Raw genomic sequence first — 23,652 nt, 5'->3', positions numbered from 1 at the left:
CTTCTCCCTACACTTCCTTTCCCATTCTTCTTGTCTTTTTCTTTTTTTCTTCTTTTTTTTTTTTTTTTGGTGATTTTATTTATTTATTAAAAAAAAAAAAAAAAGAAACTGTTCCTAAGTAGAAAACATCTGTGATCACAAGTCAGTCTTTTTTGGCTATTGTTTTTCTTCCTCCTCCTTCCTCCTCCTGTCTTCAAATGACTTCTCACAAGGCAACAGGCACGGGTGGCATTTCTGCACAGCGCCCTCCCTCCCCTGCACGCCCCTCGTGCCCCTGCCTGTCCCCAGGGGCCCCTAGTCCTTGACCAACTTGTACACGTGGTGCTGGGCGCCGTGCTCGCTGGTGGAGACCTCGAAAACGAAGGCAATGCAGAGCAAGGTTTCCTGGGTATCCCTGTTTGTAACAACCTGCAGCAGAGCAGAGTGTGTTAGGGGAGTGCTGTGCCTGTGCTGCTATCTGGGGGGGTTTGCATGGGCTCAGGCACAGCCACTTCGCACCATGACAAGGTTTGCTACCCATTAGTTGTGGGGTCACACAGCCAATTTAATTGCACCATCAAGATTTGCTACCCAGTTCTGGGGACGTTGCACAGGCTCAGGAACAGCCCGAACTGCACCACCAAAAATTTGTTTGGGGGAGGCTGCATTGGCTCAAGCCCAGCCACTGCATTTGCACCACCAAAAACTGCTACAGATTATTTGGTGAAGTCAAACAAACTCAGGCACAGCCAATTTAATTGCACCAGGAAAATTTTGCTCCCTGTTATCTGGTAGACTTGTCCAGGCTTGGGCACGGCCACTTTGTCTGCAGCACCAAGATCTGCTCCCTGGAACTCAGGGTCTGTGTGGGCTCAGGCACAGCCAGGTCTAAGTGGGGCCAGCAGGGCCGATGCAAGTGTGGGCTCCACACTCCTGGTGGGACACACCCCCTGGAAAAGGAGGGGAGGTACCTGCAGGATGGTGAAATTCTCCAGGACACTGTTCATCATGTACTTCTCTGGGAGGTGCTTGAGTTTGTGGATGAAGTTGATCATGTACTCGCACATGGGAGAGCGGTGGATGCGGTAGATGAACCGGCCGTTCTCCAGCCGTGCATACTCCGTCTGCAGGGGACAGCCAGGGTGAGCAGCTGTCCCATGGGTGGTGGTGCCCAGCTGGGACACAACGATGTCCTCTCCACTCCACCCATAAACATGGTATAGGCACCCATGTATCCTACACCCAGCTCTGGGAATTTCTCCATGCCAGGACCCACCGTGGACCAACTCTGACCCCTTCCCGATGCAGTGGGGCACGGAACTCACCTCCACCTTCTCCACGACCTGCTTCCCAAAGGAGCACACCTTGGTGGAGACTGTGATGGTCATGTTCTCTGCACTGCTGTACTGGCTGCTGACACCATAGAAGGTCCCTGGCCCGTCCTGGATCGTGCTGTTCAGATCCGCCTGAAGAGAGGAGAGGGACAGAGGGTCCCATGAGGCACCACCACACCCAGCCCTCGATGGGGACGAGGGACACCAGCTTTCGGAGCTGCCCAGGATGCTCCTGCTCTGCCAGCAGAGCGCCTGACCCGCAATAAGCCTGTAGCTCAAGGATGACCCTCCCCACCCTAACCCTCCCAGCAGCATACCCAAAACTTGACGAGAAAGAAGGAGTTCTGGGGCCCACGCTCATAGAGCTCCTTGAGGCCGCCTTTCTTCTCGGGAAACTTGTCGTAGATCTGGCGGATGTCCACGGCCTCCAGCAGCGGGTCGCTGTACGAGGGGTTCGTCTGGCCGATGTGCACGAAGAGGTGTTTGCTGTACTGTAGGGAGCGGGGTGGGGACAGCAGCAGGAGAGGTCAGGCAAGAGCGAGATGCCACCAGGCACGGGGATGGACGGGCACCACCCCAGGCGGGTGACGGGCTGGCGGAGGGGACCGTTACCGTTTCGGCATCCCGGGGCACCTCCATGAAGGCGGAGTACTCGAGGAGCCGGAGCTTGCTGGAGGCGATGGTGCGGTCCTGCCAGACCGGCACGGCCGAGGCAGCTGGCGGGAGCGGAGCCAAGGGCTCGTAACCTGGGGCAGGGGGAGTGACACGGGGGTGGAGGGGCAGCCAGGAACCGGGGTGAGCCCCCCCTGCAATGCTGCTGTCCCCACTGCATCCCCCACCCTCCCGTATCGCCCAGCACAGGGTGGCTAAAACATACTGGGGTGTACTGGGTGGGAAGGGACTGGAGGGTCCTGCTCACTGTGGAGCTTTTTGCTGGATTTCAGCCCAGGCTTTTCCCCCAGTAGAGCTGGGGAGGAGACACAGGTGGGTGACACCGTGCGTGGGCGGGGACAAATATGACCTGGCAGGGACACTGGGTCCCCTCCAAGGGGGTAAGGACATGACTTACTGGCTAGTGATGGAGGCATGGGTGGCTGGATGGGGTAAGCTGGTTGTGCAAACGGTTTAATGCTGGAAAGGAAAAAGCATCATCAGGTTACCAAGCCCAGGATGCCTCAGCCCCTTGCCAAGGTGGGGTCCTGCTGGTGCAGGGTGTGGAGGGGTCTGTACTTACTCCTGAGAGGGTCCAGGCTGTCCTGGGATAGGCCCACTCCAAAACTGGGAAAACAGCACAGGGAAGGGTCAGTGGCTTCTGGCTCTCCCCACTCCCAACATTTCCCTCCTCACCTGCTGCTAACAGCAGGGAGCCCTGCATTGCCACCACGGCTGAGAATGGCTGCTGAACACCCCCCTGCCCCGTGTGCAGCTCATGGTGTCCCCACCACCCCGGGCTGTCCCCATGTGAGGGGCGTGGGGCTGTCCTCACCCTGGGGGCAGCAGAGAAGACGGCCTGAGGAAGAGGAGGGGGGGGGCTGAGCTTGTTCTGCAGGACGCTGGCCGACACAATCTGCGCCGAGGACATGGAAGCCATGCTCTGCAGAGCCTTATCCTTCGAGACCTGGTCCTGAGGGGAAAAGGGGGGACAGAGGGGGAGCAGGGTTACAGGGCCAGACTGAGCTCCCTCATGCTCAATCAGAGCATGCCTGACAGGTTTTGCAAAGCCAGCAGCCAATCCCACAGCCCAGGCAGGGACCGGTGCAGAGGGATCCCCCCACCCCCTCTCAAACATTAATTAACATCTGAAGCTTGCCAATATCCTCTGGGCGAAAGCTGATGGGTCTGGAAAATGCCCCCTCCCACTGCTGCAGGTGGCCCTCCCAGCTTGGGGATAGCCCCTCCACTGGAGAGGGCATAATGCAATGGAGAGCAAAAGGAATTTCAGACTCAAGCTCAACTTACCAAGTTCATGGCCTGTCCGCAAAAGAAAGGAAAAAAAAAAAGGTTAGAGTGTCATGGGAACCTTTGGGTACTCTGTACACTTCCCCTAAGTCAGTGCTGGTGTCAGCTGGGGCAGAGTTAATTTTCTGCACAGCACAGGCATGGGGTGGTTGTGAAGTGCCATGAAGAGAATGAACTCCACCCCAGCTGAAACCAGCACAGCTGGCTATCCCCCACCCTGGCTCATCACCACAGCCCGACCTGGGGAGTGAAGCCCTTGACCTGGCTGGTCACCGGGGGAGGCACATGGTGGCCACTGACGCCCAGGCTTAATCCCACCAGGAATGGGATGCCAAAGTCTCCCACCCATTCTTTTAAGAGGTCACTGTGGTGAGCCAGGCCTGTGCCTTTCTTGTCTTTCTTTAATATCCTCTACAGCCTCCCCAGAAGCCCCCAGTGCTTGTGGCTGGGGCACGGAGAGGAAGAGCTGCTGGGATGCCCTGGGACATGGGCACCAACTGCCCTGTGCTGTGTGTGCACTGACAGAGGAGACCAATTGTTTTTCCTTTTGCTCCAGAAGTCACAGCACTGCTGGGCAGGAGCTCCAGGGCTCCCAGGTCCTGCGGGGAGCAGGGCTGCTCCTCCACTTGCATTGCTAGGACACGTTCATGCTGGTCCCAGAGCACACCCTCTGCTTTCCCTCTGAACCTTCCCCAGGGATCAATGCTTCATTTATTTTCACCTGGGGCAGGGCAGGAGGGCGGGCGTGCAGCCACATGCCGGGAGCACGAACACACACATGACTGCAGCTCAAAACCACGAAACTGCTCGTGACTGCAGCTCAAAAATACAGACACTGCTCGTGGAAGTGTCTTCATCCCACAGGACAGTGCTGGCTGAGGGCAGGGCTGCCTGCACTGATCTTGAAAAGGGATGTTCTGTATCCTCTGAGCATTGTTCAGGGGGATCTCTGCCCTGGCTGCTCCATGCCAGAATCCTTCAGGCAGCATGGCTGGGGATGGAGAGCACAGCCATGGACCCCTGGGGCCACTCCTGCCTCCAGCTCCCCCTTGCTCTTCATTGTGCCATGTGGCAAGGAAAGATATTTTATTTATTTTATTTAATTTTATTTTTTATTTTTTAAAGGCTTCTGCTGCTATTGACCCTGCTGCCTGCCCCCTCACTTCCCTGACTGCTCCTCTTGGTGCTGGAGACTGGGTTTAAGACATACAAGCCCAAAGGAGCATCCCAAAATAAGTTTCAGATGCTCTCCCTGGCTTCTCCTAGCAGACCAAAGCCAGGTCTGGCTGTGGGAGCCCTCCTGGCATCCCTCTCATGGGGCACTGGGGTCCCTGCTGAAGGTTTTTGGGGGACACATCTTGGTGGGCTCCCAGGCAGCATGAGTTGGAGTTTGTTGTTAAAGCTTTGAGGATGAAAATGTTCCAGCTCTGGCAGTGCCCCTCGCTGCCAACTCTGACAGCAGCCTGCACTGCCAGCCTCAGTGCTGGAGATGGACACAGCACCCAGGACAGGGGCAGCTGGTGATGCCTTTGGGACCTCAAGGTCGGCAGGCTGAAAGATTTTCTGGGCTCCCACTCACACAGCAAGGCAGCAAATCACCCCTGGAGCTACCCAAGGAGTTGCTCCCTGGTGTGACGGTGCAGAGATTAACTGAGGCACATGGAAGGAGCTGGCTGTCCCCAGTGGGAGGTTGTGCACTGAGGAGCCCTCTGTCCCCCACCTGGCATCATGTGGGTCCAACCCAAGCAGGGCTTGGTCCTTTGGTGATGCCCTCAGTCCTGGCCATGCCCCCCACATCATCACCCTCCCCACTGCCACCACAAAGTTTGGTGGGAACAGTTATGGAAAGGTTAGTTGGGCTCCAGTTAGGAGGAAGGAAAGAAGGAAGGAAGAAAAGAAAAGCCAACCAGAAAAGAGAATGATCCATTTTTTTCTCACTTGGCTCCCTTGGCTCCTGGCACTGGGCCCTCGTCCCCAGCAGCATGGCCCCAGCTGGACCTGCTGCCACTCACATCCCTGTGGTGCCCCTGGGCTGTGCTCACACCCTGGTGCATCACAAGCCACTGGGCTGGCAGCCTGCAGGGACCCCTGGGCCCCCCTGCTTCTGCCCACATCACAGCAGCACCGGTTCTGAGCTGGGTCAGGCTCAGCTGTGGAGGGGAGTGGGCTTTGCACACCTTGCCTGAACCCCACTGTGCCTCACTGGCTGCCCTGGGGGGGCCCTTCTCCTCATGGGAGAACCCCTGATGGCCCAAAAGAGGGGGCAGCCCTCTCACATCACCAGAGGAGGGTTTAAACCCACATCTCCCCGTGGCAGAGTCCTTGCCTGGATGCAAAGAGGGGATTTGGCACCACATTCACCCTCCTGGAGGAAAGGGAAGGGCTCTGCTGCCCCTCCTTGCACTTCTCTCAGGGCATCCCACAACGATGCCTGTAAAAACCATCTGACCCAAGGAGCCAAGTGAGGGGGAAGGAAAAAAAAACACCAAAAAAAGAGAGGTAAAACAGGAAAGCAAGCAGCACACCGCAGAGCCGAGTGCGTTAGTCGTCAGCAGGCGGGGGCCAGGCGAGGCAGGGCGTACCTTCAGCTTGGACTGAATCTCACGAGATTTCCGTCGGGCAAGAACCTGCAAGTGGCTAGAGACCTGCAGAGAGAGAGCAGAAGGAGAGGGGGAACAGCAGAGCCGTCAACCAGAGGAAAGGAGGAGGAAGGAGAGGGGCTGCCCATGCTCACAGAGACACCGCCGCGGACACCTGGGCAAGGGCGTCAACGTACCTTGATGCCAACCTGGTACTCCCGCACCTTCTTCCGAGCTAGAACCTGTATGTGGCTGGACACCTAGCGCCCGCCACGCCGTTCGGAAAGGAAAACACAGAGAGCGTGAAGATCCGTTCCCCCCGCAGGGCGGGCTGCTGTCCCCGGGGCAGGGAGCGCAGAAATGGGGGAGCTCTGGCTGCTCCCGGAGATGCTGAGCGTCCTGCACCCGCCAAGAGCTGCAGGAAGGAAAGCTGTGGGGCACCCCGGTGCTGGTTGATGCTGGCTTGTGCCCACCCCAGGCAGGGGTGAAGCTCCTTGGTGTAAAGCTGCTGCAGTTGAGGGGGTCCCCATTTACCACCTCTTGGGGACAGACAGACAGACACCACCAGCACCATAAGCCTGGCAAGTTTGAGGTGCCCCGAGTTACTCAGTGGGGCCTGCAGGTCCAGGAGGGACTGGCACATTGCCCCAGGACTCCTGCTGGTTTTGCATGTGGGAAAGGTGAGAAAGGTTGGGTTTTTGTGTCCAGGCCCCTGTAAGAGCAAGATCTAAAGAAAAGGGGCTGATGTCCAGGCAGTAAAGGCACAGCATGGCTGAGGGGCCGTCTATAGGAAGGGTGGGTGTCCACGTACCCACAGGGCTTCAGGGCAGATTTTGGCAAAAACCTGCTCCCACCAGTGCCAGGCTGTCCAAGAGGAGACACCAGGCTGCCCAGGAGATGACTGCACAGAGGGATCAGTGCTGTGAGTGCTCTCTCCCATGGCTTTCCCGTGTCCCCCCAGAACACTGCATCCTTCCCCCATGGAGGAAGGGGTCCCAGTTAACTCAGCCAAAAATGAAGTGCTGCTTGGCACTGGTCTGAACATAAAACCAGTGGCCAGACCCTGGTCCCTCTCCTTTCAACCTAAGTCCTGTAGTCCTGGACCTCTGCAGTGTCTGGGGACCAGCATCCCTCTCTTGTGGGGACTTGTGGCACAGGACAGTCCCAGAATAAGTGTCCCAAACCCAACCATTTCCCTGTGGTGTGGGATGCTCCCAGGCATCCAAGGCCATGGGCTCTGCCTGGACGGGTGGCCTGGCTCCCGACTGGGGGCCAGCATGAGGGAAGAGCCACTGGACCCGTGACAAAGGGACATGTCCCATCGAGGGCTGCAGCAGGCCACTCCTCAGACAGGTTTGGTGAAGCAAGGGCTTGCAGGGACCTCTGTGTGCTCCTGCCCTGTGTGCCTGCATCCCTGCCTGCCCCAGCACCCCACCAGGCAGGGCAGTGAGAGCAGGGCGAGGGCTCTGTGGTACCTCCAGCCCCACCAGGACCAGCACCACAGCCCCACACAGCCAGTCCCTGGATCCCTGGCTGGGATGGGGATGCCTTGCTCTCAGCCCATTGGGGTTTGGAGTGCCTTTGCTGTGGCACCTGGCACAAGCGGCATAAAGCCTGGCAAGGGGGTAGAGATAGGAACAGTCCTCAGATCCAGAAGGCGCAGCAGAGAGACCCAAGCAGGCACACACAGACACACACACACACTGCTCAGAGAGAGTCTGAGGGCTCCTGCCACCCGCAGGGTCACCCCATCCAGGTGGGGGGCCTGGGTGCTGCCTGCCCCCACACCCCCAGTTTCAAGGCATCCGGGGACTGAGGAAACCCCAGGGGTTTTGTGCTCACAGACGAAGCTCCTCGCAGAGGATGGGGGACCTGCTGGCAGCAGCGGTGGCTTGAGGAGGGGACACAGATGACAAGCATGCAGCTGGACATCCTCTGCCCCTCGGGCTTACCTGGCACCGCCTCCCACCCTGCCCCGAGCCCACCCCAGGAGAAAAAGCAGAGCAACGCCTCACCTGCTTCCTTGTCCGTGTCTTCCCCGTTCGCAGCTTGATGTAGCGGGCAATCAGCTCGTTACGACCTGCGGGCAGAGCCTGGGGTCAGCCCCGGCACACGAGGGCCATCAGCCCCAGACCCCCGCGGGGCATCAGCCCCAGACCCCCGCGGGCCATCAGCCCCAGACCCCCGCGGGCCATCAGCCCCAGACCCCCATGGGCCATCAGCCCCAGGATTCCCGTGGGCCATCAGCCCCAGACCCCCGCGGGGCATCAGCCCCAGACCCCCATGGGCCATCAGCCCCAGGACTCCCGAGGGCCATCAGCCCCAGGATCCCCGCGGGCCATCAGCCCCAGACCCCCATGGGCCATCAGCCCCAGGATTCCTGAGGACCATCAGCCCCAGACCCCCATGGGCCATCAGCCCCAGGATTCCTGAAGGCCATCAGCCCCAGATCCCCCATGGGCCATCAGCCCCAGAGCCCCCCGGGCCATCAGCCCCAGGATTCCTGAGGACCATCAGCCCCAGAGCCCCATGGGCCATCAGCCCCAGATCCCCCATGGGCCATCAGCCCCAGAGCCCCGCGGGCCATCAGCCCCAGGATTCCCGAGGGCCATCAGCCCCAGAGCCCCCCGGGCCATTAGCCCCAGACCCTCCCGGGCCATCAGCCCCAGAGCCCCGCGGGCCATCAGCCCCAGAGCCCCGCGGGCCATCAGCCCCAGGATTCCCGAGGGCCATCAGCCCCAGATCCCCCACGGGCCATCAGCCCCAGGATTCCCGAGGGCCATCAGCCCCAGATCCCCCACGGGCCATCAGCCCCAGGATTCCCGAGGGCCATCAGCCCCAGATCCCCCACGGGCCATCAGCCCCAGGATTCCCGAGGGCCATCAGCCCCAGAGCCCCCCGGGCCATCAGCCCCAGAGCCCCCCGGGCCATCAGCCCCAGAGCCCCATGGGCCATCAGCCCCAGGATTCCCGAGGGCCATCAGCCCCAGATCCCCCACGGGCCATCAGCCCCAGGATTCCCGAGGGCCATCAGCCCCAGAGCCCCCCGGGCCATCAGCCCCAGAGCCCCCCGGGCCATCAGCCCCAGAGCCCCGCGGGCCATCCGCCCCAGGATTCCCGAGGGCCATCAGCCCCAGGATTCCCGAGGGCCATCAGCCCCAGAGCCCCCCGGGCCATCAGCCCCAGAGCCCCCCGGGCCATCAGCCCCAGATCCCCCATGGGCCATCAGCCCCAGAGCCCCCCGGGCCATCAGCCCCAGAGCCCCCCGGGCCATCAGCCCCAGAGCCCCGCGGGCCATTAGCCCCACACCCTCCCGGGCCATCAGCCCCAGAGCCCCCCGGGCCATCAGCCCCAGAGCCCCCCGGGCTGACGAGGGAGGCGCCGCCAGGAGATGGCGCTGCCGCGACAGCGTCGGGGCGACCTCGGGGACCCGGGGGTGGCCAGGGCAGGGCACGCACCCCGCGCCCCCCCGCCACCGCTGCCTTACCAGCCCCGCGGCTCCGAGCGAGGTGGCAGTCACCAGGGACCCCCGCCACAGCGGTGCCCCAAACCGCAGAGCCCCTCAAAACCCATCGCAGAGCCCCCAGCAGAGCCAGCGAGCCCACCCCGGGCAGCCGTGCCCGCAGGGGTCCCGGGCTGGCCCCCGCCCCCGGCACCCCGCTTCCCGTTCGCAAGCCGTGCTGGCCTTTCCACCAGTATTTCCTAACGTCCCGGTCTAATTCGAAGCAGAAGTTGCTTTTGCGCCACATTTCAGGGGCCAGCTGTGGCCAATCTACGTTCAAACGTCAGAGCAGCTGGGAGCTTTCTTCTCCCGGCCCCGGCCCCCCCGGCCCCCGCCGCCGCTCCCCCCGCGCACGGGGGCAGCCAGGCACGCCAGATTTATTTTAATGGACCAGATGGTCGCGGTTGGAACTTGTCGAAATGCCCTTGGAGCGGGTTTCGGCTTTAAAAGAATAAAAAAATCCCTTAAAAAAAAAAAAATACACCCACCCTCCCCCCCCCCCCCCCATCCGCTCCTCTTCCAGTCCGATTGGCCCCCTCCCAGCCCCACAGCAACTGGGCCCTCCTGGGGGGACACACACATGGGGACAGACAGGGCCAGGTGCCACGCAGAGACAGCTGCCCCTTGGGGTGCCCGCGCCAGGCAGGAGCTGGTGGGTGGGTGACAATGGGGGCACCCCTTGCACAGCCGGCATGGCACCCTGGTGTCACCCTGAGGCACGGTTCCCACCCCTCCTGCCTCCCAGCCCGTGCTGGCTCCCTCCTTAGCACCTAGCAGGGGCCGGGTCTTCAAGGGTGTCCTTTAAGCCAGGTGAGATGACACCCGCAGCAGAGACCCTGCTGCTGAGCCCCAGTTTGGGGGTACACCTTCAAAACCCCCCTTTGCATGCCCCGCTCCTGAGTCCCATCCTCTGCCCCCCATGCCCTGCCCGTGGGAATGAAATATGGGGAAAAAATACTGGAAAGAAATGCAGGGCCTTCCTGGAGTCAGTGAGCCAGTGCCGGCCCTAGTGCCCGGCATCCAGGGCCAGCACCTCCTGCACCCATCCTGCCAAACACCGTGCCCAAGGCTGCACCCTCACAGCCATCCCTGTGCCCACGTGCCCTGTCCCTTGTCCCTTTCCCTGTGATTCATCTGAACCGTGCCATTCCCTCCGAGAGGGCACGTCCTCCTCCAAATTACCACATTCCCCAAATTCCTCTCCCCTGACACCACCACGTGAACCAGTTGGACAGGCTGGGTTAAAAATAACCCGAGTGTAGCAAGGCCCAGTGTGCCCGTGCTGGGTCCCGGCTCCCCAGCTCCCACCTTGCTTTGCCACCCCCGCAGTGCTGGCACCGGTGTGCCAGGGGCTTGGCACCGCCATGGGCACCCATGGAACCCCCAAAAAGAGGGGTGGTGAAGGAGAGCAGAGGCACTGGCACACCATTATGCTGCATGCTGGCATTGCCTGTGCCGCCAGTGCCCCTGGTAGGCTCGGTAATGCCAGCCAGGGGTCCCGGGGGTCCCAGCGGGGAGGTGCTGGGGAAGGTGGGGGGAGATGAAAGGCCGGCAGGGGCTGCTGCCTCTTTAAGCAGCTGCCAGATGTCTCTGAAAGGCTGGAAAAACCGGTTGGGGCGTGCTTCGAAGGGCCAGGCTCCCGGCGGCACTTCAGCTATTCCCAGAGAAATCCAAAAAATGCATACGCTTGGGAAGCCCTGTGCTCCCCCACCTCCCCCTCACCCCGCTCCTCCAGCAGCCCTGATGCCGTGGGCTGGGGGCACCCCTGGCAAATGGGGTGGCACAGGTAGCTGGCACGGGTGTGGGGACAGTGGCATAGTGCTCTCCAGCAAGCCTCGTCCCTTTTGCCCCTCTCTAGTGGCACTGGGGGAGCCATTGCTGTGACAGCAGCATCCTGGGCAGGTGTATTTTGGAGGCTGGGGATAGAGATGCCAGCCCTGGTCCTGTCGTCACCATGGGGTGCTGGTAATATGGCAGCCTGCTCCTGACTTTGTGGTCACTGGCCCCTGGGGGTGACATCACGGGATGTGCAGGGCAGGAGGTACCAGTCCCTCCCCTGGCAGGGATAGGGAGCTTTGGGAGACACTGAAAACGAGGCTGACACTCCAAAATCATCCCCCAGCCCCGCTGCCACCAACAAAGTCACCAAAAACTGAGCTGGGTGCGGGTGGCTCGGGGTGGGCGAGTGACCCTTGCCACAGGGTGCTCTGGCCATCAGGTCCGGTCGGGGAAGGTTTGGGGAGGGATGCAGAGGCACAGGGGAGCAGGAGGGCTGGGGCTGCCCTGGCCCCGCAGTCCCGCGCCCGCTCCCTGCCCGACGGCTTCGCCAAACCAGTCGGTCCGGCGGGGCCGAGAGAGGGAGGGAGCGGGAGGGAGAGCCAGTGCAGAGGGAGGGGACACAGGTCACCGCCACCTCCCCAGTCCTGCTCCAGGATGAACCTGAGCCAGCTGCTCTCGGGGTTGGGGGGTGCTCGAGGGCGATACCCCAGCGTGGGTTTGGGGCAGGAGGTTTTTCAGCTCAGCCCTGGCCACCCTGTCCTGGCCGGCGGCGCGGTGCCTCCATCCCGCCCCTGTCACTCACCGTACATCTTGCCCTCATCTGAGAGGATGATTTTCCTCCGTCCGCAGGGTGGGTAGATCGCCAGCGCCTCCTGGAAGCTCTGCTCGATGTCTGGACTCCACACACCCTCGGCATCATTGTCCAGACTCTTGTCCATGCCGTCCTGGCCATCTTCCCGCCCCTCCCCAGGGCTGCCGCTGGCGTTCCAGCTGTTGGACGCTATGGTGCTGGCTGCTCTGGGCTCCGACCCTGAGCCCCCACGGATATGCGACAACCTGCTGGGACACGGGGGACACCTGTCAGAGCCAGGAACCCTTGCTGGGGCATGGGGTGCAGTGAGAGCATGGTGCCAGGTCTGTTCCTGGCCCACGTCCTGCTCTCAGTTGCACCCAGAGCAGCATCTCATTGTAGGGCATCAGGCACACAAACAGGCTTTCCTTGGGGGCAGAGCATCCAAGCCACAAGTGACCACCCAGGATCCACCCAAATGAAGTTCGGGAAGAAAACTGCCCCCAGCTACTGTATTACCCATACACGGAACTTGGGCACATGGTGTTTATGGCTGACACCTCGGGACAGGGTGGCAGCAGCCCCACAGCCTGTGAACCCTGACCCTGCACCAGTACCCACTGCCAAACAGCAGTCTCTTTGGGCAAGTTGGCCCAAAAAACACCTCTAGGGCCCCAAAATCCCGGCTCCACTGTGCCTGGCAAAGGCAGAGCTGGGATTTGAAGGGAGATGCTGAGCAGCTCCAAGCCAGACCCCACTAATGGGAACCAGGTGGCCAGAGCCGTCCAGCAGCCCTTCCCCTGGTACCGGGAGAGGCCCCCCACCCTGAGGATGCTCAGCTGGGGCCCCGGGCCCTCCCCAGCTGGTGGGTGATGCTGGGGAGCCTTCAATCCTCCTCCTCTTCCTCCTCCTCTTGCCCAGCTCCCAGTGCAGCGTTTCAGTGTTTTGCAATAACATGTTTGGCGGCAGCTGCCGGCGGTGGGAGCGGAGAGGTGTCTCCTGCGCCGCCGCGCTTCCCGGACGGGCTGGGAGTGTACAAAGGTCTCCGGCACAGACATCTCCTTTTAAAGGAACTGCTGAGCCCGCTGGCTCAAGTGCGCTGCAAGGCCTTGCTGGCTTTTTTTTTTTTTTTTTTTTTTTTCCTTTTATAAAAAAAGAAACTTAGCCCCCCCATCCCTCCTCTCCTTCGTCGCGATGTGATGTCAGCCCCTCCGGTCCCGCCGCCCGTCCCTGCCCGCGTCCCCCCCGCCGCCGCTCCCCCTCTTGCTGAGCACTGTGGCCAAATAAGGAGAACTGGATTGTAGGATATCGAGCCAGACGGCCAAGGCAGGGATGGCGGCAGCGGTGCCGGACGGGCCAGCGGCACCCCGGCTGTGCCTGCTGCTGGGGGCTCCGTGGGGCAGCCCCCGGCAGGGATGCAGGGTCCAAACCCCGCAGGGTTTTGGGGATGGGAGGGCAGGGGAGCACCGGGACCAGGCACGGCACAGGGACGGTGAGGCTGGCATATGGGGACAGGCCCGGGGGGACCCTCACTCATCCTGACAGCCCCGAGGGGCTCTGTCCCAGTGGGGCAGCTCCACTGGGGTGCTACTACCTTGGTGCTGAGCCCTGGCTGCTTCACTGCAGCCCAAGACCCCCTGGCAGACCAGGACCCCCAGACATGGGAGAACCTGAGACTCCTCCGCTTCTGCAGCAGCCCAAGACCCTGCAGCCCTCAAAGGCCTCAATGGTCTCAGACCCCACAGCAGCCCCGTGGCAAACCCAGACCCCTCAGCACGATGGCAGCTCAGGAGCCCCCCAGTGTCACGAAACCTCAGTGTCAGGGACCCTGCAGGCCGGTGCCAGCCCAGGACCCAGCAGCATCCCAGCACCCCACAGCACCACAGGGCTGCCATCAGCTCACCCTAACAGGGGAAAGCCCCAGGAGCTGGTGCTGGACGGTGACTTTACAGGGACTCACCAGACCCCCTGGCCTCCCCAGCTGATGGGTGATTTGGGGACCAAGGGAAAAGCCATAGGGCTGAGAGCAAAACCACCACGGGGCCAGCTGCACCACTGCAGGCAGCGTGCCCAGTGGCCTGGGTCACCGTGCCAGGCACTGCCTGCACAGGCAGGGCGACAGCTGACCCCACACCCTGCCTGTGACACACGTGTCCCCCTCCTTGGAGGTCCCCAGCCCCCTCCAGCAGGGAAATCCCAGCCCAGCCTTTCCAGGGAAGCTGGGAGAGGAGGGAGGGTGATGCTGGGGCCCCGGCCAAGGTGCGAGGAAGCAGCTCCTCCTCCTCCTCCTCCTCCACCGAACCTGCTTTTGGCCAGGCGAAGACATTGGATTTCCTGGAGGGAGGGTGCATGCACCGCGCTGACGCAAGGCACGGCCGAGTGCCGCTCCACCCTGCCCTTACAAAACACCAACAACAGCAGCAATTAGGGAACCGGCACGGCTGGACGGCCTGCGGAGACCGTGGCCAGACCTGCTCAGCACAGGCAAGGGGACCGGACCTGCCAGAAAACGTGTCACCAGCTCCTGCCTCCCAGCTGCTCCCCAGGGACCAGGGCAGGAAGACCACCCCTGCCACAGCACAGGCATCTCTGCAGGGTTTGGGGATCCCAGGACCGCTGACCCACATCCCCAGGGGATGCTTGCCTACTCTGAGGATGCTCACCACCCATGAGCGGGGACAGTCACTGACACCCAGGCCAGGAGGGTGTCCCCACTTCCAGCTCACTTGCCCCTCACAGCCTGAATTTGTGGGGGGCACAGGCTCCAGCCCGCAGCTTTAGAGGGTGATGGAGGGGGCGGCACGCTTGTGAGGTCCCCCAGTGGACGGTGCCCACAGCAGGCAGGGGAGGATGCCTCCAGGGCAGCCCTTATCTCCCTGCCAGGTCAAGGCTGCCCAGGAGACTGGGACAGTGTTCCCATGGCTCCCAGGGCTTGGCCCCAGCACCACGGGCAGGGGACGTGAGGCAAACCTGGGGCTCGAGCAGCCACCCTGTTGGGGGAGCTGCATGGGGCTGGGGACCCTGCTAAAGCTATGGGAAACCTCCTTAAACCCTGCAAAAGCAAAGGGGGACGCAAAGAGAGAAGGGCATCTGAGAAATGGGTGTTTTGTGAGGGAAGGAAATACTTTGGAGAGGCAGTGATGCAGTCAGAGAAGCACCATGGGCACCCTGTGAGTGTCAAAAGACAGGAGCAAGGTGCTGCTGGATCCAGCACAACCAGCTGCGATAGGGATCGGGTCAGGGACGTGCAGGGTGGCACAGGGGAGAGCACCTGGGGCTGGGGACATTGTGACATGGGCAGAGGTGCCCGTCACTCCCACAATGCCCCCATGCACCCAGACCTCATCCTTGACCCATGCTGCCGAGCTGGGGGACAGCATGTTCCTCTTCCCCAGCATGGTCAGCCCCAAAAGCATCATCCCATCTGGTGCACCATGAGGCACACCTCCAGCAGCCCTTGCACTGCCCCAAACCCTTCTGTCCCGCCCAAACTGGGACAGGGGTGGTGGCTGTTGTCACAGCTTCTCCTCAAACCACCTGGATTGGAGGGCACAGTCACCAGCACTCGCTTCACAAGGGGGATTGCAGCACAGCACGTCCCCAGCTGGCACTATCCAGAGGGACAAGGTGTGGGGCACAGCAGCCCCAAGGACCCCTTCTTACCTGGGGTTCCCCCAGCCCGTGGCAGGGGACATTGGGACAAAAAGACTCTGCAAAGGTGCTGGGGACACTGCGAAGTCAAAGAACCCTGCGAAGAGAGAGGGAGGAGGGTCCAGCTGCATCCTGGCTCCATCCTGCCTCCCCATGCAGGGGGCCCAGGGCAATCCAGCCCTTCTCCCTCCCCCCTGCACCCAGACCCCACGGCAAAAGGATAAAAGTTCATGACAAGCCTGGGCAGGATCAGCACAGAGCAGCTCAGCCACACACCGGCTCAGTACCGCCTGCACCAGCCCTGTGGGGGAACATGAGGCTGCTGTCACCCCCTCCCTGTCACCGTGACTGATGGCACCCACACTCTGGAGGTGAGGGGGACACGAGTCCCCATCCTCCCCGGTGCTGAGTCCCCTGCAGGGGCTGCTCTGTGAGACCTCAAAGCTGGGGCTCTAGGGCACCCCAGCCCCTGCGTGTCCTGGCACACTGGGGCTCAGTGAGGGCACAGCTGGGGCCCTGACACTGGCACTGATTTGCAGGCAGAGGCTTTTCGCCCCTCATTTCAGGCAGGGGAGCGCTGGCTGGGGGCCGTGTCCCTGCTCCTGCCTCTCCCCACCTGGTGACACGGCCGGGAGGAATGCTGCCCACACGGTCACAGGGCCACCAGCTCTGCAGAGCCCCTGGAAGGAAACCCAAAAGCCGTGGAGCTCCTGGGGCATGCCAGCGAGACCACAACACACCAGAGAAGATGTTGCCGTGTCCACGGCAGCGCACAGAGCGGGATGCTCTTGGCTCTGCCAAGGATGACCCTGCAGCTCTTCACAGGAGCCCCACATCCCTGGCCCCTTGCCCAGGGACCCCTGGGGAACACCGTGCCCCGTTCCTGCGGGGAAACACCATCCTGGCTGGCACACGGCTGTCCCAGGGACAGCCAGAGCTCACCCAGGCGGGTGGCAGCGGCCGAGCAAGAGGCGGCGCAGCACGAGGGCGGTGAAAGGAGGTTTGTTTACATTGTGCTCCTCTTCCAAACAGCTCTCAGGCTGCGGTGAGGGATTCCCTGGCTCGTGGAGGGAAGGGTGGACACCCTGCTCCGTCTCACCCAGGTTTGCACCTCCCGACTGGCCAGGTCCTCTCTGAAGGGTCCCCCTGGCACAGTCTGGGGACCCAGACGGTGGCAGAGCCCCCAGTGCACCAGGCCAGCTCCCCATGAGACAGCCCGACTAATTTCCTCCCCTCTATCACTTCCTGTCCCTTCCGGCTTGGCGGGCGGCTCAGGAAGCAATCGGAGCGAGGAAACCGCAGGAAGCCACGTGGCAGCATCCCACCAGGGTCGGAAGAACTGCCAGGGCTGCCCCAGGCTCCCCATGCCCCCCAGCTCCAGCTGGACCCCAACAGCCAAAGGGTCCCCTAGCTCCCAGCAAAGCCCTGAGCTGGCAGGGATGTGGCTGGTCCTTGCTCAGCCATGCGAGGTTGAGGGATGCTCAGACCCCTCATCCCAGGGAGCTGAGGATGAACAAAGAGAAAATGTGAGCGATTTGCTCCGAAAACATTTGGGGTAGAGAGGAGGAAGGGGACGAGGCAAACCCAGGGCACAGCTCCCTCCTAACGGCAGAATCGCAGGCCTCCAAACCAACCCCTCCATCTCCTCCCTTTCCCCAGTCCTGGCAGGGTGGCACAGCTGGGTTTCGGCTTCTGGAGGACCTGAGCCGGTTTTGCTCGAGTCTTCAGGCTCAGGACCCGAGGGCAGAGGACAGACGGACACTGTAACCCGGCGTGCCTCCCTGGCCCAATTACACTGCCCTGCCCAGCCAGGACGGGGCGTTTCACCCAGCAGCGCATAAATAGAAAGCTTTTAGAGCATTAATTGCTCTCTGTGTTATGAAACGAGCTGGATGGAAACAACAGGGTTGGAGTTGCCTGCTGGGGATGGGCCACCCCCATGCCGTCCCGTGACACCCCCAGTGCTGGTAGCCGATGGCACAGTCAGTGCTGGACACGGCAACCATTGGGGACTGCTGAATGTGCCAAAATATATCCATCCCAGGATGTCTTCTCCTCAACATCCCCCATAGATGAGCTCAGAGTGGCCAACAAGTCCCAAGTCCTTGGGGACTCCCAGCTTGTCCCAAGGGGAAGCCAAGATTCTCTGGTGTCAGGGGAGCACCAGGGAAGCCTGGGTCAGGCAGTTCTGTGCCTGCAGTGGGACAGTGTCCTACCACTGGGGCCAGCCAGGCATCCCAGGGACCCCACCAACCCTCTGTCCTGCTCCTAGGGGGAGAAATGCCTCCACAGAAGAGCTCCAGGTGCTCCTGACCCCATTTTATACCATTGCAGCAGGGCCAGGGAAAACATCTCCCAGGGGACACTACCAGGCAAGGAGGAGGAGGAGAAGGAGGAGGAAGGCTGCAATGAATTTCACACCTGCCCCCAGCTGCCTCCGCCCCCGTGAAACCCAAGCCTGCCCAGGCAGCAGCTGTACCCACTGCCCGTGCTGTGGCACCCGCTGGAGCCCAGGGTTAGCACCGACTGCCACACTCAGCTCCCAGCCAGAAAAACCCCGTGGGATGGGGGTAGTGAGAACTGACTGGGGGGGATCAGCTCCTGAGACACCGGGCAGAGCTGTCAGGCATCACCACCCCAGCCGAGACACGGAGATGTCCCTGGCTGCCAGAGTCAGACCCAGATTGTGACACTGCACTGTCACCCGGCCACTGTCACCCCTGGGAGGGGGGCATGCCTCCCTGCTCTCCTGCTCAAAGCAGTGCCCAGCTGAGGTCCTCCAGGAGCTGCAACAGCAGGTACAGGCTGCCCTGCAACAAACCCCACCAGTGACTTATTCCCAGAAAAGGATATTTTGATTTAACACCATTTTACTGCCACCACCCCAGACAGTCCCAGCGAGCAAACCCTTGTGCATGCCAGGAGCGTGCTGGGAGCCCGTGGCAGCTCATCGCCTTCTCCCAGCATCTCTTGCCACTGCCCGAGCCGAGAGCTGGAGACGGGCACAGCGACTCCAGCTCCCGCAGACTGAAAAATTGCTCTGGAATCCTCGGGGAGGAAAATTGCTAAAAATACATGAAGGCAGTATTCTTGGTAGAAGAAGGAGCTCGAGCGAGGAGCGTGGCCCAAGAGTGCCAGGGAGCCCAGCACAGTGTGCTAGACCCCTGCCCAGCACACTGACGTCCAAACACCGCAGCTGGACCCTGACAACTCTGCAGTGCCACCCAGGCAAAGCTGCAAGGGGACACAGCAGCCACCCCATGCAAGAGCTGGAGCCCAAACTCCTGCCATAGAGGGGCACAGGTGCTGGCAAACACGGAAAGCAGAATCCTGCCCAACTCATCCGCCAAGCGCGCCGGCACGGCAGGGAAAAGCAGGGTCGTGGACCAGACCTTCTCTCCCGGACTGTGAAGCGCCCAGATCTTCCTGCTAATAAAAACCCGACGCTCGGTTGGGTCGGGAGCTCGCATGCCTGCGTGCGGGTGTGCTTCTTCCCAAACCCGAATTGCCTAAGCCGGCGGGGGGAGGCAGGAGCTGGCCGCCTCTGGGGGAAGGGCGGGCGGCGAGGAGCTGGCATGGGAACGGCAGCCCATCCTCCACGCACCCGCGCCGCTCCGCGTCTGTAAACTTTGAACATCTTCCGGAGAGAAGTTAGTGGCTATTGTGAACAGCTGGATCTAATTTTACGAGGAGCGAGGAGGAGACAGTTGTGGGGAAATAATAAGGCTTGGCGCTCACAGGCGAGGATCCCCGAGCCCGGCCAGCCTTCCTGCCTCCACCGCACTCCGCCGGGGGAGCGCTGGCGAGACGGTCACGGCGAAACTGAGGCACGGAGCAGCGCGGGGCTCACCCGCCTCCCGGATAATGCGAACCGGGAATCCGGGGCTTTGCCCTTGAGTGTTTCCCCGGACCCACCGCCCCCCCCAGCAGCCGGGGCATCCGCGGGGGCACGGCTCTGCCTCAGAGCACCAAACTGGGCTGCCAGCGCGGGGCCCCCTTGCCAGCCCACGGCAGCATCTTCAGAGCCAGGGTCACCCAGCGCTCACTCTCGATGCTCGTGGGCACCGCGGTGCGAGTGCGACACCTCCCTCCAGCCGGCTGCTTCCCCTGAGGCTCTGCCCACCTCCTAAAATTAGCTGCAGCCCTGCTGTCCCCTCCCCGGCCACCCCCCGCAGGCCGGGGAGCTCTGCCAGCACACGCTCCGGGTCCGTCCCGCTCCCCCGGCAGCAAAGGGGGAAGGGGGATCAAGCAGCCTCCTCCATCACTCACACCTCGCCTGCCACCCGGCAGCCAGCGCCTCCCGGGAGCAGCGCAGCCCCGCAGTCACCTCGGTGCCTGTGGCTCGCAGGAGTGTGCCCGAGGGCGAGCTCTGGGTCGGCTTTATAGAGCAGAGACCCGGCACAGCCTGTGCCACACCCAGTGCCCCGCTGGGAGGTGGCAGCGGTGGGCACGCTGCGTTTCCGTGCTGCTGCTGTCTCATGGCAGCATAACGGGGGACGCTGGGGGCGTTGGAGCATCACATCTGTTTGGGACAGGATGGGGGGGCGGCTTCCATCGGGATTTGTGCTGCCAGGATGGGACGTGCCTCGTGCGATCAGTGTTTCCCCAGATCCTTTGCCCACAGGTACAGCTGCACCAGCGCAGAGCCCGATGTGAACACTGTCACCACAAGGCCACCCACCATCTGCCAACCCCAAGAAGGAGACCATGGGGTTCACGGCCTGTCCCCTCCAAAGGGCTCGGCCTCATGGGCTCATCAGGAAACCCTGCCACGAGCTGCACGGGGAGCCCAAAATGGCACCAGCACCGCACGACCCCCTGCTCCCACCACCACGGCCGGGCGAGCGGCTGACCGGCACCACGAGGAGGTTTTCCCGGGGCCCCTCGCTCCCATTTCACAGGCGGGGAAAACTGAAGCAGCGGGAGCTGCAGCAGCATGTCCAGACCCGCAGCAGGATCCGGACGTGCGTTATCGCGCAGGGGGGGCCGCTCCTGCCGCGTGCCCGCTGCAGGCTGGTGCGGGGCATGGCCCCGCTGGCTCACCCCATCATTACCTTCCCTCCTTCCTTCCCTCCCTCCCTCCAAAAAAACATTTCATAAGTCGCCACGTGACGGTGGCAATAGCGAACGCCCATGCGCTTCAGGTGTCTGCCCCAACCACAACACGCAGGTGCCTGGGCTCGGCCCCGTGGCTCCCAGCCTGGCCCCCACCCCAAATAACACCCTGGACAAACAGCTGAGAAGGTCAGGGCACGGCCTGGCCGCTCGGCAAATCCTCCGTGGATGGAAGCTCCCAAAATCAAGGGTGGTTGATTCCCATCCACCGCTGGCGCTCAAGGTGATGTAAACACTGTGGCTGTCCCGCCAGCCTCCTGCCAAAGCCATCAAGGATTTAATGAGAAGGGAAGCTCCTAGAGATGGGACGTTTTTTGGAAAGCATCCTTCCAGTTCAGTGATGGATGGAGAGATTCCAACCTCACGAAGAGCGGCTCTTGTCACACAAATCCCAGCAGCACCCCTGGTTAGGGTTTTGCTGCCCCTTCTCCCCTCTTCCCCTCCATTTTCCACTCCCACGAACAGAAGAAGAGGTACAAATGCAGGAAAACACATTTCCCCCTGCAACAACAGCCCAAAATTGCCCATTTATGCCATTTCTGGCTGCTGCATGCCTGCGCCCAGTCTCAGCGCTGAGCTCACCTGCCACCAGCCTCGTGCTCTCTGTGTGTTTGATGGGAGCTGCGCGGTTACTTGCTTTTTAATACATTAATTACAGCTGATTACCGCTGCCACCCCCACCTCCTCAGTGCCATGACCTGCTCACACACCGCCAGGAAAAGGCTCCTTCCTTCGGCACAGCGCCAGGGCCACCGGGACTCGCCTCCCAACCCACTTGGTGGTGGCAAGATGGGGATTAAATGGCGATTAAAAGGAGATGCTGTTTCTGATATCATGATAAACAGCCACCGCATGCCATGGCAAATGGATGCAAGTCCCTTTTGTTGATGGAGCTGGAGGATTCTGCTTTGCAGGAAAGGGATTTTAGCTGTGGGATGACTGCTGGAGGGTTATGCTGTCCAAAATGCCCTGGTTGAAACATCCCCCTTCTCTGAACTGGGCGGGGGGGGGGCTGCACCCCAGTGTTGCAGCCACCTCGGAGAGAACGAGGCTCCTTGAAATACCTGGGTGCCATTTATAGAAGGTGGCTAGACCCGCTGCTTTCAAAGGGTTATTCCTGTCAGAAAATCCAGTGTGGTGCCAGCCACATGCCCACGGTGGGGAGGTAGCTGGGTGCTCGAGGTCCCTGGGGATGGCAATGTCCCCCTGTGTCACCCAGTTGTGAAGAGGAGCCTCTCACCCCACAGCCATCTGCAGTCTCTTCCCATGGGAATGCTGACCCTGTAACACCCAAACAGGGTCAAATCCAGTGCCTTCTCCCCATGGGACAGTCATGCTCGTCCTCTCTGGTGGGGAAGTGCTGGGGCACTGCCACAGTGACCATCACCTGCCCTGTCACCAGGGTCCCAGCCCCCCTATCCATTTCTCTTCTGGCTTCACCACTGAGTGACCTCGGCAAGCCCTCACCCCTCGCCCGCTTTGGGGACCCTCGTTCTCCCAGGCTTGGGGGAAATGACCCCCAAGGGGTGTGGGCGGTGAGGCCACAGAGGCCCCAGTGCCAGTGGGTGCATGGGGGGTGCATCAGCCCGGCAAACCCCAACTCTCCACTCAGCATCACGAGCGCTCCGGCACCCGGGGGAGGTTGGCAGCCGGGCTGGCAGGGCCCCCCAGGGTGGCCGGGCACTGCCAATGCCCTGACTCACGACACGCACGTACCCGCGCGGGGTAAAGCGATAGGAGGGGAGAGAGGATGCCGGAGCCCAAAATACCCCGGCGTGCCTGACACAGGAGATTATCGCTTTGCTGATGGGACCATCGCCCAGCCTGGCTTGTCCCGGCTCCCTGCAAAGCACCAAAACCCCCCAAAATCCCAGCCTTTACCTTTCCCCCTGCCACCCCACGCCACCCCCCCAACAGCAGTGAGCAGCTGCAGGGTGCCCGCCACACCAGCTGGGCCACTGGTATCATTTCCAGCTGGTTTCTCCCCAAACTGGCTTTTTTTCTCAGTCAGTAGAAGCCAAATGCGTTGTACAGGGCCCGAGTGGTTTTGGGGGGTTGGAGGTAGGTGGCTCTACGAGGGCTTGGCCGTATTTTCCTTCCAAGGGGGTTAAGGGGGGAAAAAAAACAACACCAAACCCATGGAGGGTGTAAAAATAAAATAATAATAATAATAATAAAGATGACACACTGCTGAAAATTATACATCTAATTGCCGCCTCGTTAGCAAAGCACCCCTATGACGAGGCACAAAGTGTTTAGCATACAGTCAGTGCATGGTCATCCCCTACATGCGTGTGACACACATGTAGCGTGACACGCGGGTGACCCCGCACCTCACCCGGGACCCTCCCGCGCCGCTTCCCCGGGGGGCTTCGGCCGGGGCGGGCAATCCCTGTCCGCAACGTCCGGCGCCCGCCCCGAACGCTGCCGACGTGCGGGCACAAGGCCCCTTTGTCACCCCGGGGATGCGCCGCGGGGGGACTCGGCGGGGACCGGTGCGGGGGCAGCGCAGCCCCGACGGGGCGGGAGCCCGGGGACCCGACGGGGGGAGAGTGAAAACAGCCCGGCTGTGCCCCCCCGCCCCCACACAAGCACACACCCCACCGGGGGCGTCGGGGGGAGCCCCGGGGGGAGGCACCGAGCTGCCGGCTGGAGGGCGACCAGGGCTGGTGCGACCCCGCCGCCCCCCGCCATCCGCCGGGGCTCGGTGCAGGCGGAGGGCTGCGGGCCGGGAGGAAGGAGGGGCTGGAGGAGGAGGAGGCGGAGGAAGGGGGGTTGGGAGTCTCTTCCCGACGAGCGCTTACCTGCTCCGTGCTCCGGAGGGGCTGGGCCGGCCGCGGGTGCCGGGAGCGGGGCCGGGGCCGGAGCGGGGCCGGGGCCGGGCCGGGCCGGGGCGGGCGGCAGGAATGCGGGGAGCGCGGCGGGCTCCCGGGTCCGCGCACGGAGCCAGGCGCAGGGACGGGAA

General features: G+C 62.0%; 1 protein-coding gene across 6 annotated transcripts; it reads right to left on the bottom strand.

Moving 5' to 3' along the window:
• Positions 1 to 177: 177 nt before the first annotated feature.
• Positions 178 to 23,652, bottom strand: TEAD3 (TEA domain transcription factor 3). Of its 6 annotated transcripts, none has more exons than XM_068173221.1 (14): positions 23,492 to 23,652; positions 11,934 to 12,190; positions 7,867 to 7,931; positions 6,049 to 6,111; positions 5,855 to 5,917; positions 3,273 to 3,284; positions 2,800 to 2,937; positions 2,548 to 2,591; positions 2,383 to 2,444; positions 1,926 to 2,059; positions 1,631 to 1,804; positions 1,305 to 1,445; positions 951 to 1,103; positions 178 to 408 (listed from the first exon to the last, which is right to left on the bottom strand). In XM_068173221.1, exons 2-14 carry the CDS (start codon positions 12,067 to 12,069, stop codon positions 295 to 297), a joined length of 1,299 nt encoding a protein of 432 aa, XP_068029322.1. In that variant the 5' UTR covers positions 12,070 to 12,190; positions 23,492 to 23,652; the 3' UTR covers positions 178 to 294. The 6 variants fall into 6 exon arrangements, with proteins under 6 accessions (XP_068029322.1, XP_068029319.1, XP_068029323.1 ...); XM_068173218.1 differs by having other exon boundaries at positions 11,934 to 12,187; positions 23,492 to 23,644; XM_068173222.1 differs by lacking the exon at positions 5,855 to 5,917.

This window comes from Anomalospiza imberbis, chromosome 26, assembly GCF_031753505.1.
Source record: "Anomalospiza imberbis isolate Cuckoo-Finch-1a 21T00152 chromosome 26, ASM3175350v1, whole genome shotgun sequence".
In the NCBI taxonomy this organism is placed as follows: domain Eukaryota; kingdom Metazoa; phylum Chordata; class Aves; order Passeriformes; family Viduidae; genus Anomalospiza; species Anomalospiza imberbis.
The sequence above is the reverse complement of the archived record's forward strand: the minus strand, read 5'-3'. Positions and strand labels throughout refer to the sequence as shown.

Excerpts from the sequence above, each read along its gene's own strand:
- TEAD3 (XM_068173221.1), bottom strand. The coding sequence starts at position 12,069 with ATGGACAAGAGTCTGGACAATGATGCCGAGGGTGTGTGGAGTCCAGAC. Across the intron at positions 2,592-2,799 it reads TCTTCTCTGCTGCCCCCAGG|TTTTGGAGTGGGCCTATCCC; the intron begins GTGAGGACAGCC and ends CTGTTTTCCCAG. Across the intron at positions 1,104-1,304 it reads AGGTCGTGGAGAAGGTGGAG|ACGGAGTATGCACGGCTGGA; the intron begins GTGAGTTCCGTG and ends TGTCCCCTGCAG.